This window comes from Oncorhynchus mykiss, chromosome 1 (assembly GCF_013265735.2).
Source record: "Oncorhynchus mykiss isolate Arlee chromosome 1, USDA_OmykA_1.1, whole genome shotgun sequence".
NCBI lineage: Eukaryota > Metazoa > Chordata > Actinopteri > Salmoniformes > Salmonidae > Oncorhynchus > Oncorhynchus mykiss.
The window spans coordinates 37,118,338-37,134,321 of NC_048565.1; the positions used below are offsets into that span (position 1 = coordinate 37,118,338).

The 15,984-nt window shown below is 43.4% G+C and overlaps 1 protein-coding gene across 1 annotated transcript in view; it reads left to right on the forward strand.

Moving 5' to 3' along the window:
• LOC110522315 (inactive serine protease PAMR1) overlaps positions 1–11,044 on the forward strand; it is a 57,762-nt gene extending 46,718 nt beyond the window's left edge. Inside the window, exons 5-14 of the mRNA XM_036977027.1 lie at positions 575–792; positions 1,871–1,978; positions 4,538–4,708; positions 5,478–5,669; positions 5,929–6,918; positions 7,107–7,283; positions 7,500–7,566; positions 8,234–8,466; positions 8,771–9,147; positions 9,986–11,044. Coding sequence (XP_036832922.1) covers positions 575–792; positions 1,871–1,978; positions 4,538–4,708; positions 5,478–5,669; positions 5,929–6,918; positions 7,107–7,283; positions 7,500–7,566; positions 8,234–8,466; positions 8,771–9,147; positions 9,986–10,555 — 3,103 coding nt within the window. The 3' untranslated portion in view covers positions 10,556–11,044. The remainder of the gene's footprint in view (positions 1–574; positions 793–1,870; positions 1,979–4,537; positions 4,709–5,477; positions 5,670–5,928; positions 6,919–7,106; positions 7,284–7,499; positions 7,567–8,233; positions 8,467–8,770; positions 9,148–9,985) is intronic.
• The last annotated feature ends 4,940 nt before the right edge of the window (positions 11,045–15,984 follow it).

Below are 15,984 nucleotides of genomic sequence, written 5' to 3' on the forward strand. Positions count from 1 at the left end.
ATTATCCTCCATCATTGCCACGGCCGTTTACATCCCACCTCAAGCCGTTACCTCGATGGCGCTCAAAGAACTTCACTGGAATTTATGCAGCTGGAAACCACATATCCTGAGGCTGCATTTATTGTAGCTGGGGATTTCAACGAAGCAAATCTGAGGACCAGGCTACCGAAGTTCTATCAACATATCGACTGTACTACGTGCGCTGCTAAGACTCTCAACCATTGCAATTCAATCTTCCTGAATGCTTACCAGGCCCTCCCCCACCCTTATGGTAAATCTGACCAAAACTCCATCTTGCACCTCCCGTCCTATAGGCAGAAACTCAAACAGGAAGGACCCGTGCTTCAAACTATTCAACGCTGGTCTGACCAATCGGAATCCACACTGATTTGATGTGAATTTGTGTAGCAAACCACAAGCCCCCAAACCCCATACTCCCATTAGTACTTCACATTGAGGTAAACTGTCAATACCACTAAATAAACTCAGCTGACCTCTGCTACATGTGCAGTACAATCATTTAGAGCAGTCTCCCTAGACACTTCTAACCACCTCCCTCCATCTCCACCCACAGGTTCATGATGCTGAGCCTTGAGTTCGACCACTCCTGTCGCTATGACTATGTAGAGGTGCGTGATGGTGACAGCATCAACTCTCGTGTGATTGGTCGATTCTGTGGGAACGACAGGCCTGCTCCAATCCAGAGCTCCGGCAACTCCCTACATGTCCTGTTTGTGTCCGATGGCTATAAGAATTTTGACGGCTTCTTTGCCATCTTCCAGGAGAGCTCAGGTAGGAACAGTACATGTCTGAGAGATCACTGTGGATTTTGTAGCAAAAGTATGCTAATTCAATATTATTATAATTGTGGTTTAAATGGAAATGAGTTTAGAAAGTTGAAAAAGCTACCTGAATGTTAACTGTTATTATAACTAAGCAGGGCACACCCTTATCAAACTCCTGCCTGGGGATCCTTGCTTGGCAGCCTAACAGAGAAACCCCTTATTAATTACCAATTTAACTTGTCACTCAGTTCCTCATTCATACCCAATCACTATGAACACACACTGTAACACAGTACTGCAAGCCAGCTGTACTCATGCCAAAAATACATACTGTAGTAGGCTACGGTACATTTTTAGGGAAGGGTGTTGGAGAGTAGGCATGAATTTTCACACTTTAATACTGTCTTTAAATTTTGGGCCATATCCCCAACATAAGCTATCCACTACAAACTTTCGCACCAGTTCAAAGCAATACTAAGGACACAGCAATGGTTCCTCTCCTGGTCTCCTTAATATTGCAGATGAAGGGAGGGAGCAAGGAAAGCCTGCAATTATTTATATATATATATATATATATATACATATATACATATGTACATATATATATATATATATATATATATATACATATATACATATATATATATATATATATATATATATATATATATATATGTATATATATATATGTATATATATATGTATGTATGTATATATATGTATATATATATATATATATGTATATATATATATGTATATATATATATGTATATATATATGTATATATATATATGTATATATATATATATATATGTATATATATATATACATATACATATATATATATATATATATATACATATATATATATATATATATATATATATATATATATATATATATATATATATATACATATACATATATATATATATACATATATACATATATATATATATACATATATACATATATATATACATATATACATATATATATATATACATATATATATATATATATTACTGCTGTTATGTAGTCCATTTTATGTGTCTAAGCATCCTTCCTGCTCCGTGTGTTTTCAGCATGCAGCTCCTCCCCCTGTCTCCATGATGGAACCTGTATCCTGGACACGTCCCACTCCTACCACTGTGGCTGTCTGGCTGGCTACACTGGACAGAGGTGTGAGAATGGTGAGTACACTAAACGTTGGGTTAGCCTAGTCACAAAGGTGATGTGACATATGTTACTGATGTACGTCAGATGTAGTACAGTTAAAACAAAGACCACAGACAACAAGACTGCAGAGTATCTATGTTGGACTTCTCCCCTGACCATATCCTCAGAGTCCCATAAGTGCTAACAACAGTGAGTGAGTCACCATCACAAGGGCTCTGTGGTGTGGAGAGCTTCCAGACCAGCTGCCTTCCCTACTGGTCATCTGGCCCAGGCCAATCAGCTGCTTGTAAAAACTGTCACGTGTCGACAGATGGACCATAAACCGCTATAACCACTTGACGGAATTAGAACTTCATGAAACTACAGCTCACGATCTGAGTTTATATAAACGTCTTGGAGAGAAAGACTGGCTGAGAGAGAATAACGAGAGAGGGAGAGACAGTGAGGAAGAGAGACAGCTAATGATAGATATTGGCAGACAGAGAATGAGTAAGCAAGGCTAAACTTAGCTAGGCTTCCCTATGGCCATCTGTATCTGGGGCAGTCACCTGGCTGCCACCCACACAATGCCAGACAGCCCCCTACCTCATCCTAATAGAGGTCCAACAGGGCCCTCTATTTCTGGAGCTCCTTCTGTTCACATCTCCACCACAACCCTGCTTCTTTATGGGTGTCTGGACACAGCCCTGGGTTTCCATACCCACCACCACACCACTCCCCTTTCCTCCCCCCGGACCCAGAGAAAACAGGTTGGCCAAGAACCCTATCCATTTTTTCAGGTGGTTTTATTTTCAGGGCTACAGTTGAGTCTATAAAACTAATGGTGAAACAAACCTGCCTCTATAATCTAAGCCAGTTTTTCCGTTGGATGAGAGGCGCTCATAAAACGCATGGGAGAATTGGAGGGATGGAATTCCGTCCACGTTGTTCAGCTGGTATTCCCATGAGGAGAGCTGGCCTGCTCGTTTGTGAGGTAGATTTAGGATAACACTAATGTGGTATATGTTGTGGGAACACGTGTACATTACTCCCAGTTTATCCCAGAGGCAGTTAGTTAGACAAAAAAACTGAAATGGTGGATTTGGCAGCAGCTGCACTTCGGGTCTGCAATAAGTTACCTATCATTAAACAATATTCCAAACAACCTTCTTCAGGATAACATGCTTTCAAGACCCTTTCTTGACTCTCTGTATATTTCCGATGATGCAACAGTCTATATTTTAGATGATTATTGAAACATAGTTTCTGAGGCGTTGATAGGAGTTAGTGGTGGATTAATGAGGCTTCATTAATCATAACATCCTCTGTTAGCATTCCTTAATAATGGCTATGACTCATCCCAGTAGAGACAGCCCAGTAGAAGATTGACTATACTGGGGTAGACAGATAGACACTGTGATGGGAGGACAGGGGTGTGGGCAAACACAGAGGATATGATAGACTCTCATTTTACCCCCCCCACACACACACACACACACACACCTTTTATCTGTTTTTCTAAGAAAGAAAATGACTTAACAGGGTGGTGCACCTTGTCCTTCTCCACATGCGGAAAGCCAAGTGAAAGTGTACATGTCTTTGTGCAGATAAGTTTGTGCTTGGTATTTTGCTTTGTTCCTGGCCAGAGAGAGGGGAACCGATAGTGAATTACAAATTGACGTGTTCTATTTGTGTCAATCAAGTTCTCTGTTTCAAAGTCAATCATTGTATTGATTTTTTTTAAACCTTTATTTAACTAGGCAAGTCAGTTAATAGCAAATTCCTATTTACAATGACAGCCTATTAAAAAGACAAAAGGGCTCCTGCTAGGACGGGGGCTGGGATTAAAAATACAAATAAAATAAAAATATATTAGACAAAACACACATCACGACAAGAGAGAGACAACACAACACTACATAAAGAGAGACCTAAGATAACAACACAGCATGGTAGCAACACAACATGACAGCAGCACAAAACAGGGTACAGACATTATTAGGCACAGAAAACAGTACAAAGGGCAAGAAGGTAGAGACAGCAATAATAACGCAAAGGAGCCACAATTGTCTGAACAATTACACCCACTATTCCATTCCACACTACCAACCCAAGCCCTACGCTACAAACCCACATCATAAAAACACTTTACTGCTGTGGAAACTAAAGCTTCTTTTTACTAGGACTGTTCTATTTATTCCTCTGTATGTCGCCTTGTGAGCTATTCAGACTTTTCCAGGCCTGCTGAAATGACCTATTATTAAGGCAGCACGATGTGGAGGCTGTATTTATAAACTTCTAGCTAGTCAAAGAGGTAATTCTGAGGAGGAAGAAATGGTTTGTAAATAATGAAGTGGGTTCTGAGAGCCCTTAGGCTGTGGGTGGCTATTCAGAAAGAGTTGTGGTTATACCAGACAACACCATGCTAATACTGTATCACACAGCAGTGAACACACTGAAGTGGTGTTTATGGATGGCAGAAGATTGGTGACATTATAGTAATCAGAAGACAAAACACAATGTGCTCAGAAAGCATGAGAAGTGTTGTGTGTAATTGTGTATGTGTGTGTATGGGTTTGTGTGTATCCCTCTAGTTGTAGGTTGTCGGAGGCCCCCGGTACCTGTCCATGGCACCACAGAGGGGGTATTCCATAACTCAGGGGCACAAGTCATATTCAGCTGTGACCCTGGTTTCGAGCTGAGGGGGGTCCGCACAGCCGTATGCCTCCGGGATGGCACCTGGAGCGCCCCTGCCCCCCAGTGTGGTAAGAGGCCCATGAGAGAGAGGGGCACAGAGAGAGTGAGGCAAAGCACAATGTATGCTGAGTGTAAAAAACATTAGGAACACCTGCTCTTTCCATGACATAGACTGACCAGGTGAATCCAGATGAAAGCTATAATCTCTTATTGATGTCACTTGTTAAATCCACTTCAATCAGTGTAGATGAAGGGGAGGAGACAGGTTAAAGAAGGATTTTTAAGCATTGAGACAATTGAGCCTTGTATCGTGTGTGTGTGCCATTCAGAGTGTGAATGGGCTAGACAAAATATTTAAGTGCCTTTGAATGGTGTATGGTAGTAGGTGCCAGGCGCAACGAATTGAGTGTGTCAAGAAATTGCAATGCTGCTGGGTTTTTCACACTCAACAGTTTCCCGTGTGTATCAAGAATGGTCCACCACCCAAAGGACATCCAGCTAACTTGACACAACTATGGGAAGAATTGGAGTCAACATGAGCCAGAATCCCTGTGGAACTCTTTTGATACCTTGTAGAGTTGATGGCCCGCTGATCTGAGGCTGTTCTGAGGGAAAAAGGGGTCCAACTCAATATAGGAAGGTGTTCCTAATGTTTGGTACAGTCAGTGTATATTGGGGTGCTTTGTGAAAAATCAAACTTGATTGACCTTAGTGACATTAATGCTGTAGGTTTGTTTTATACAATAACATTTGAGACATATTAACACTACAGCAATAATGTCTGACAACCTTAATCCCATCTCACTGAGCCTACATGACCTCTCTGTTCCTCTGCAGTGCCCATGGTGAAGTTCTGTGCCATCCCAGCCAAGCCCATCCATGGAGACCACTTCAAGGTGTACGGTCCCAATGACGTCATCCTTGCCCTGCAGTATCTGTGCTACCAGCCCTACAAGCTGAGCGGAACCCACCAGAGAACCTGTCTTCCCAACAACACCTGGAGCGGAACACCTCCCACCTGTGGCAAAGGTTAGGGTCAGAGCATGGCATGGCAGGATTCAGAGTTTGGAGACAGTGGGAACAGGTTTTGACAGACATCAACAGTTGACCTATTATTATTGTAAATGAATGACTATGTACTAGGTGACCAAGCCTGCGTGAAAGTGACAATATTTCACGAGTAAAATGTGTACAACCATTCAGAATCGTCAGTCAACTGTATAACAACACTTATTTACAGCCATTTAAACCCAGTAATTCACTTTGTATTCTATTCTTGTTCCTACAGTGAATAACACACTTGCTGAATCAGGCAAAGATACAGAAAAGAACAAAGAAACGGATGCAGAGAAAGACAAAGACACTGACACACATAAAGACGTTGAGAAACCCAAAGACAAAGAGATAGACAATACTACGGGTATCAAGGAGGACGTGGCTGGTAAAGACCCAGACACAGGCCTGAGGAACACGACAGTGGACATTAGAGATGGTAAAGAGAAAAACATAGACATTACTCGGGTGAATATCCCAGAAGGAAGCAAGAATACAACGAGTGACAAAGAAAAAGAAGCAGGGCTAGAGAAACCTACTGGAGGTAGCAAGGATAAAGTGGGCAGTAAAGAATCGGATGACATGTTAAACACAGTGGAGGGAGACAGAGGAAATGACTTGGGGAAAACCACAGAGGACACAGATGGCAGTCCAGATACGGGGGGAGACACAGACGTGCTGCAGGAGATAGGCAAGACTACAGAGATTCCTGAGATAGTGGTGGTGGTGGAAGATAAAGGACAGGAGAAGAAAGAGGAGAAGAAAGAGCAACCGGGAGATACAAGCAGTGGTCCAAACATTGTTGATCCTAACGACTTAAAACCACGGGGAGACACATTTGCCATAGATTACACTGAGATAAAACCACGGGGAGACACATTTGCCATAGATTACACTGTTACGGACGTGTTTGGCACCAATGACATAGAGCAGGGTCTGAATACAACAGTGTCTAAAGACGTTGTGAAGAGTATTATTCCAACTAGAAGTAACAACACACAGTTCACCCCATATTCATCAGGAGGTCAGGAAACCAAAATGCCTGTGGGAAAACCACGCAAAGACATAGGATCGACTAAAGACATGGGATCAACTAAAGATTCAAGAGGAGCCAAAGACACAGCGGCAAGTACAAGCAAACCTGAAGAGGAAAATACAGGAAAAGATTCAGAAAGGCCAACTAAAGAGTCTGAGGATGAGAAGAGAGAGAACCAAATCATCAACGGTAAGATATCTTAAGTGTGTGTTGTAAAATACACTGCACCATTAAAACAGATATTATAATGACTCTCAGCATCTTAGGTTTTATTTCACACTCTCTCACTCCCTTTCCATCTTTCTCACTCCTTTCCACCTTCTGCTCTCACCACCTGCCCTCTTTCGCCTCTATCTTCCCTTACTCCCTCCTTCCAGAGAAGAGCTGTCCTCCTCTCCCGCAGCTCTACCATGGGTACCAGCAGGTGGTGCCAGGGATGGTGCCAGAGACGGTGGAGTTCTTCTGTAACCACTCATACGCTCTTAGTGGTGACGCCCGACGCTCCTGCCAGCCTGGCAGCTCCTGGGGGGGCGCTCAACCTCTTTGTGTGAGAGGTAGGCACTGGAATGTCTGTGTTTGTGTGTGATTGTGGGCAAGCGTGTGTGCATGCGTGTGCCTCTACTATGTGATTATCATCTAGGAATACGCTGTTGCACCTGAAAGTTAGGCGCTACTTTTAGCAGCCTCTAATCAACCCAACATTGGGAATAAGAGCAGCTCCCTGCCTGACAGTAGGTTTTAATGGGAACCCTGTGTGTGTTTTTCTGCAGCCTGCAGAGAGCCCAAGGTCTCCGAGCTGGTCAGACAGAGAGTTCTGCCTCCACAGGCTCCATTCAGGTATGTCGATTTACATTAACATATGTTACATAGCAGACAAAAATATGCACAAGATATATAAATACGACAGACAAAAGCATTCTCCAACACTACAGATATCTGCTTTACCTTAGCGATCATCATATCTAAAAACCACAAACATGTGCATAATCATATATCAACATCATACACACACCATAAGAGAATATTATGTATGATCCTCATTAATGCACACAGCATAGCAGAAGACATGACTCTATCTTTTAATGACAGAGGCACTTTACCATGTGAAGCCCACATCAAAGTTTGCCATTTAAAAACCTAAAAGGACTCTACTTATACACACTGCTAGCCTCTTAAAGAACATTATAAACTGGGTAGTTCGAGCCCTGAATGCTGATAGGCTGAATGCCGTGGGATATCATACCACGGGAAAGCCAAAACATTTATTTGTACTGTTCTAATTACGTTTGTAACTAGTTCAAGGCACAGGCAATAAGGCACCTCGGGGGTTTGTGGTATATATTTTTTTATTTCACCTTTATTTAACCAGGTAGGCCAATATACCACGGCTAAGGGCTATATCCAGGCACTCCGTGTTGCACCTCCTTGGGCCTTATTGCTTAATTATACACTAGTTGTTTCTGTAAAGGCATCTCCACTGACCCCTCTCCTCACTCCCTCTCAGGAAGACCCCTGTGCATAAGCTCTACTCCTCCTCTGGGTTCAGGAGGCTCTTCCAGTCTGCCGGTCCCACCAAAGGTCCTCCAGTGCTATCCCAGCTGCCCCAGGGCTTCCACCACCTCTACACTCACGTAATGTACGAGTGTGCCTCTCCCTTCTATCACCACTCAGGCAGTGCACGCCGCACCTGCCTCAAGACTGGCAAGTGGAGCGGGCGTCATGTCTCCTGCTCGCCAGGTGAGGACAGCAGAGCCACATTACTTCATATAAAGAAAGGTTGTTCTTGCCACTTAGGCATGCAAGAATGACACTTTCAAACCACACCAGACACTAAACAATCAAGGAAATTGGGCTGAAAAAGTAATATTCCAGGTTGCGTATGATATGGAATTATTTTTTCATAAATTACAATATCAAGTGTTGTTGTATCACTCTAGAAAGTATGATGTTTATTATCTTCCTTCCCTTTCTTTTATCTTCTCCTCCCTGGCCACACTTTCCTGTTCTCCACCCTTGTCTCCCCGTCCTTCTCTTTTTCCAGTATGTGGGAAGCACCCCACCTTTGACCCTCAGAGCCCAGCCGAGTCCCACTGGCCCTGGCTAGCCGCCATCTACCGACGCTCCACCAACATAGCAGGGACCAAGCTAGACAAGAAGGCCAGCCTGGACAAGACACTAAATATGGGGCCTGGAGCTGTACATGGGGCAGGGGCTGGGTCCCAGGGGCAAGACGATGCCTCAGGCTGGCAGCTGGTGTGTAGCGGGGCCCTGGTGAACCAGCGGAGTGTGGTGGTGGCAGCCCACTGTGTGACTGAGTTGGGGAAGATGTACCCTCTTGATGCAGCCAAGGTCAAGGTGGTGATGGGAAAACACTACCGCGGTGACCTCCGGGAGACCAAGGGCCTGCAGCATCTTAGGGTAAGAGAGGGGTTGTATAGGGCTGAGGCGGTTGGGGGGTGGGGGGTGGGGAGTAGGGAGTGAGATAGGGTTTGGAGAGGGCTAACTGGGTTGGTGGGTAGGGGTGGCAAGTAAGGAATGAAAGGGGTTTAAACTATATAGGCTAGGGAGACCACCTGTACTCAGTTAGTCACACACTGCACTAATCACACTGAAATACAACTATGGTGCACAGTTCATCACACATGAGGTTCTACACTATATAGGTACATTTACCAGCCTTATGGGATCTATATATTACCAAAGGCTGGGTGGCAGGGGTTTTAAACCTGTGTCCAATTATAATGCATCATTTTACAAACACGACATCATGTGTACCACATCTAGCCATACAGCCCCATGTCTGTTTATGTTCAGTCATTGAATAGGTTCCACTTTGACTGTAAGGAAACACCAATGTGGTTGTGATACATGACTTGTCGATTTATGGTACATACTGCACTTTATAAAGGACAGTCAATTAATGTATGAGCATATGAGTGAGGAGTGTGAGTTGCCAGGTAACAAGCCCAGCTAACATCGTCCCACAGAGAGCCAAGCTGTCACCCTGCTGTTACGTTTGGCACAGTCTCTCTCTTCTTTCTACAGCTTTTCTTTTTGTAACACCTCCTTTCTCTATCTATTCTTTCTCGAAACATCCCTACTCTCTCTCTGATCATTCCCTCTTAATTCTGACCATCCCTTGTCTCACTGACCATACCTCCTTTCTTGTTTCTTACTCTGACCAGTTTATGTTATCTGTCTACCTTGTGATCATTTATTTTATGTCTCTCTAAACATCCCGCCTCTTCTCCTCCAGGTGGCCTCTATCTCTGTCCACCACAACTACGACCCCCTGGTCTTGGACTCAGACTTGGCCGTGATCAAGCTGCTGGACAAGGCTCGTATCGGGGAGAAGGTCCTGCCCCTCTGTCTGCCTGACACCCAGGGGGAAGAGGCGACCTCCAGAAAGGGGCTGGTGTTGGGCTGGGCCCCCCTGCCGGACCCCCGGATTGGGGAAGAGGAGAGGGCCAGGGTGGGTGTGCAGCACCTGGCTGACGTGGTGCCCTGCGAGCAGCAGTATGCCCGTAATGGCGTGCCTGTGAGCGTTACAGACAACATGCTCTGCGGCCGCCAGCGACCCGACTATGGCCCATCTAACATCTGTCCTGCGGACACAGGGGGTATCCTGATCCTTCCCGCTCAGACAGGCTCCCCTCAGGACCCCTCTCTAGCCTCTCCAGGGGGGCGGGACATGTCCAAAGGGGAGTGGCGGCTGCTGGGGTTGGTGAGTTTCGGGTATGACCAGGGAGAGTGTGATCCGGACCTGTTTACTGTGTACACACATGTGGCTAACTTCAAAGACTGGATAGAGAGCCATATGAAGTGAGATCACCAGGATGCGACCCACCCTGTATCTCTCTTTTCCTCCCTCCAACCAACTACACCTGCTTTTTTTGCCAATCTCTCTCTTCATCATTATTCCCCATTCCTTTTATTTGCCAATGTCTTCTCCATTCTGCCTTTCCCTCCTTTCTTCTCCCACCGTCCCTCTTCTTGTCAAACACAGGCAGGGAGTGTGATCAGTAAAGAGCAGAGCAACACTGGACTGCACAGGGCGGTGCACTGATGTTAGGGTGCCCTAACACAGCCTGATCAGGTAGACCCTCCACTCAACACAGTACTTCAGTGTTCAGGCTTTACCTTCAACCTGGTGCTACAGACTTGAAAACGACTTGAAAACCAGTTCCCTCTGGCCTCTGGGAAAACCTGGTTTTCATTGTATTCCTTGATATGTATATATATATATACAGTGCCTTGCGAAAGCATTCGGCCCCCTTGAACTTTGTAACCTTTTGCCACATTTCAGGCTTCAAACATAAAGATATAAAACTGTATATTTTTGTGAAGAATCAACAACAAGTGGGACACAATCATGAAGTGGAACGACATTTATTGGATATTTCAAACTTTTTTAACAAATCAAAAACTGAAATATTGGGCGTGCAAAATTATTCAGCCCCTTTACTTTCAGTGCAGCAAACTCTCTCCAGAAGTTCAGTGAGGATCTCTGAATGATCCAATGTTGACCTAAATGACTAATGATGATAAATACAATCCACCTGTGTGTAATCAAGTCTCCGTATAAATGCACCTGCACTGTGATAGTCTCAGAGGTCCGTTAAAAGCACAGAGAGCATCATGAAGAACAAGGAACACACCAGGCAGGTCCGAGATACTGTTGTGAAGAAGTTTAAAGCCGGATTTGGATACAAAACGATTTCCCAAGCTTTAAACATCCCAAGGAGCACTGTGCAAGCGATAATATTGAAATGGAAGGAGTATCAGACCACTGCAAATCTACCAAGACCTGGCCGTCCCTCTAAACTTTCAGCTCATACAAGGAGAAGACTGATCAGAGATGCAGCCAAGAGGCCCATGATCACTCTGGATGAACTGCAGAGATCTACAGCTGAGGTGGGAGACTCTGTCCATAGGACAACAATCAGTCGTATATTGCACAAATCTGGCCTTTATGGAAGAGTGGCAAGAAGAAAGCCATTTCTTAAAGATATCCATAAAAAGTGTTGTTTAAAGTTTGGAGACACACCAAACATGTGGAAGAAGGTGCTCTGGTCAGATGAAACCAAAATTGAACTTTTTGGCAACAATGCAAAACGTTATGTTTGGCGTAAAAGCAACACAGCTGAACACACCATCCCCACTGTCAAACATGGTGGTGGCAGCATCATGGTTTGGGCCTGCTTTTCTTCAGCAGGGACAGGGAAGATGGTTAAAATTGATGGGAAGATGGATGGAGCCAAATACAGGACCATTCTGGAAGAAAACCTGATGGAGTCTGCAAAAGACCTGAGACTGGGACAGAGATTTGTCTTCCAACAAGACAATGATCCAAAACATAAAGCAAAATCTACAATGGAATGGTTCAAAAATAAACATATCCAGGTGTTAGAATGGCCAAGTCAAAGTCCAGACCTGAATCCAAACGAGAATCTGTGGAAAGACCTGAAAACTGCTGTTCACAAATGCTCTCCATCCAACCTCACTGAGCTCGAGCTGTTTTGCAAGGAGGAATGGGAAAAAATGTCAGTCTCTCGATGTGCAAAACTGATAGAGACATACCCCAAACGACTTACAGCTGTAATCGCAGCAAAAGGTGGCGCTACAAAGTATTAACTTAAGGGTGCTGAATAATTTTGCACGCCCAATTTTTCAGTTTTTGATTTGTTAAAAAAGTTTGAAATATCCAATAAATGTCGTTCCACTTCATGATTGTGTCCCACTTGTTGTTGATTTTTTCACAAAAAAATACAGTTTTATATCTTTAAGTTTGAAGCCTGAAATGTGGCAAAAGGTCGCAAAGTTCAAGGGGGCCGAATACTTTCGCAAGGCACTGTATATATATATATATATATATATATATGTATTATTATTATTATTATGGCTCTGCACATGGCTCAAGTGATGTACATATTGTATAGAAGGACAGCAAAGCCATGTTTTTAATTAACGATATGTGGGTGTGTGTGAAGACACAGTGGTCTGATTGGAGTTGATCACGGAGAGTGGTTCTGTGAGCTTTAATCCAGTATTAATTCAAGGAGACCCATATGATTGTAATACATAGAGATGAAAGAGAGAACCTGGCGCTTGCTATGTAAATCAGCCAGCCGTTCAGCCAGGGCCAATTCTCCAGCGAAAGGCTATGAATTAATCCAGGTCAAATATACACAATGAAAGACTTCAATCGAACAGCAGCAACCTGATATTTTTTAGAACAGCTCCCTCTTACATGCATCCCAGTTAATAAGGAATGTATAATGAAGTTAATCACTTAAGTGTTGACCCCTCTGCTAGTATCTAAAGAGAAAATGAGGGAAGTAATTGACGGAGAAACATTTAGCCACAGGGTGGATGTTTCAAAACATCCATTTCTATGGAGGGATGCTCACGGCCAGAGTGACTGAGGATCCACACACACCAAAGTTGTGCTCACTTCACTTCCTCTATTACCCGCGTACTTACAATAGATGTACAAAAACAACTACAGAATAAGCTCACAAGTCCAGCACACATGTTGTATGATCATCTATCATGACTACGTTCATGATTGATTCTGTAATATATATTTTCATATAATGGGACACAATAAACACATAGATATAGAAATCTCCTGGATCATTAAAACGGACATTTACCCAATCACGACTAACCGCACATATCACTATAGAAACCAGAAAATATATGTTCCAAGTTACATCCAAAATGTCACCCTATTCCCTACATAGTGCACTACTTTTGAGCAGAGCCCCTTGTGCTATGGTCAAAATTAGTACACTAGGAATTGAGTGCCATTTGATATTCACGTGTGGAGAGCTTTCCTCCTCCTGAAAACAAAGGAGCTGTCGCACTGTAATAACTGATGAACCATGAGATGTTGAGTGAGTGACTCCTCAGTCTAGTCGTCTATAGGAGGACCAGCCATAGCCACATCAGACTGAGTCCACAGCCTCCTAGGTGGGCGGAGGGATCAAGACTGTCTGGAAAGATACACACATAGATCAAAGCACACACCAAGGGGAAATAATGTGTGTGTCCATTGTTCTCTGTATTACATATACCTTACCCGACCCTGCCCTTTCTCTCACACACTCTCTGTCTCTCTCTCTTGCACACGCACACACACACACACACACACACACACACACACACACACACACACACACACACACACACACACACACACACACACACACACACACACACACACACACACACACACACACACACACACACACACACACACACACACACACACAGTCTGAAGATGTACTTCTATCATGTTGGGAGATCTGCTGTGTCTGTGGTTGGTTGATAGGCATGAGTCATGAGTTATGAGTCATGAGGATTCTGGGAATGATAATAAGCTAGTGTTACTGGTGATACTTAGGCTGGGATGCCATCAGTATCATAGCCCTTCAAAGCTTAGGAAAAGTAATCTATCGCTGCATAGTTTTAGAACACCTACTCATTCAAGAGTTTGTCTTTATTTTTACTATTTTCTACAATGTAGAATAATAGTGAAGACCTCAAAACTATGACATAGCACATATGGAATCATGTAGTAACCAACAAAGTGTTAAACAAATCCAAATATATTTTATATTTGAGATTCTTAAAATAGCCACCCTTTGCCTTGATGACAGCTTTGCAAACTCTTGGCATTCTCTCATCCAGATTCATGACGTAGTCACCTGGAATGCATTTCAATTAACAGGTGTGCCTTCTTAAACGTTAATTTCTGGAATTGATTTCCTTCTTAATGCGTTTGAGCCAATCAGTTGTGTTGTGACAAGGTGTGTGTGTGTGAGCAGTCCAAGAGCAGCTCAAATAAGCAAAGAGAAACGACAGTCCATCGTTACGTTAAGACATGAAGGTCAGTCATTAAGGAACATTTCAAGAACTTGGAAAGTTTGTTGTGGAAATTTCCTCTATTTACCAAATCATGAGCGCAAACCACAACACAAGTCAGTTAGTTATCAAAGTCCATCTTTAATTATATGAGCTCTATCACAACCCTGTGACTCTCAGATCAATTCAGTGTCTATCAATGAATTCTCTGAGAGCCCCCCTACATTGCAACTGAGATCCTTTAATAGCAAAGAACACACATAGTCAGACAGCATAGACATAATAAATCGTTCAGCTTTGTCTCCTTACTCAAACACAGAACCATAAACCAATCCTCCATATCAACAGGCATATATCAAATTGTAATTTAGATACAACCAATTCTAAATACAACCAATCCTGGACAAGCTCACGGGGAGCATAGAATGATTCCAGACACTGCCATCCTCCTCTCCCTGATGGGAAAAGTAGGGAGTGACTGGCACACAGACACAGTGGAGCAAAATATATGTTTACACATGATGACACCTTGACCTCTCCCCTCTCTGCGGCCCATGCAACTTAGTCTTGACATAGAACAGATGACTGCCAATGGCCACCACTATAGTACAACAAAATACATTCTTATGAGAAATAACTCATAAGCATATCATGAAAATAAAAAATCTAATCTATGTTACCAATTCTGATTATTCCACCAACAAGTTTCTTCAAGTGCCGTCGCAAAAACCATCAAGCACTATGATGAAACTGGCTCTCATGAGGACCGCAACAGAAAAGGAAGACCCAGAGTTACCTCTGCTGCAGGGGATAAGTTCATTAGAGTTACCAGGCTCAGAAATGACCAGGCCAAATAAATGCTTCACAGAGTTCAAGTAACAGACACATCTCAACATCAACTGTTCAGAGGAGACTGTGTGAATCGGGCCTTCATGTTCAAATTGCTGCAAAGAAATCACTACTAAAGGACACTAATAAGAAGAAGATACTTGCTTGGGCCAAGAAATATGAGCAATGGACATTAGACCAGTGGAAATTTGTCCTAAGGTCTGGAGTCCAGATTTGAAATTTTTGGTTCCAACCGCCGTGTCTTTGTGAGATGAGGTGGGAGTGAACAGATGATCTCTGCATGTGTTTTCTCCACCGTACAGCATGGAGGATGAGGTGCTAGGGTGTGGGGGTGCTTTGCTGCTGACACTTAACCAGCATAGCTTCCACAGCATTCTGCAAAGATAAGCAATCCCATCTGGTTTGCGCTTAGTGGGACTTGTTTTTGTTTTTCTACAGGACAATGACCCAACACACGTCCAGGCTGTGTAAGGGCTATTTTACTAAGAAGGAGAGTGATGTAGTGCTGCATCAGATGACCTGACCTCCATAATCCCC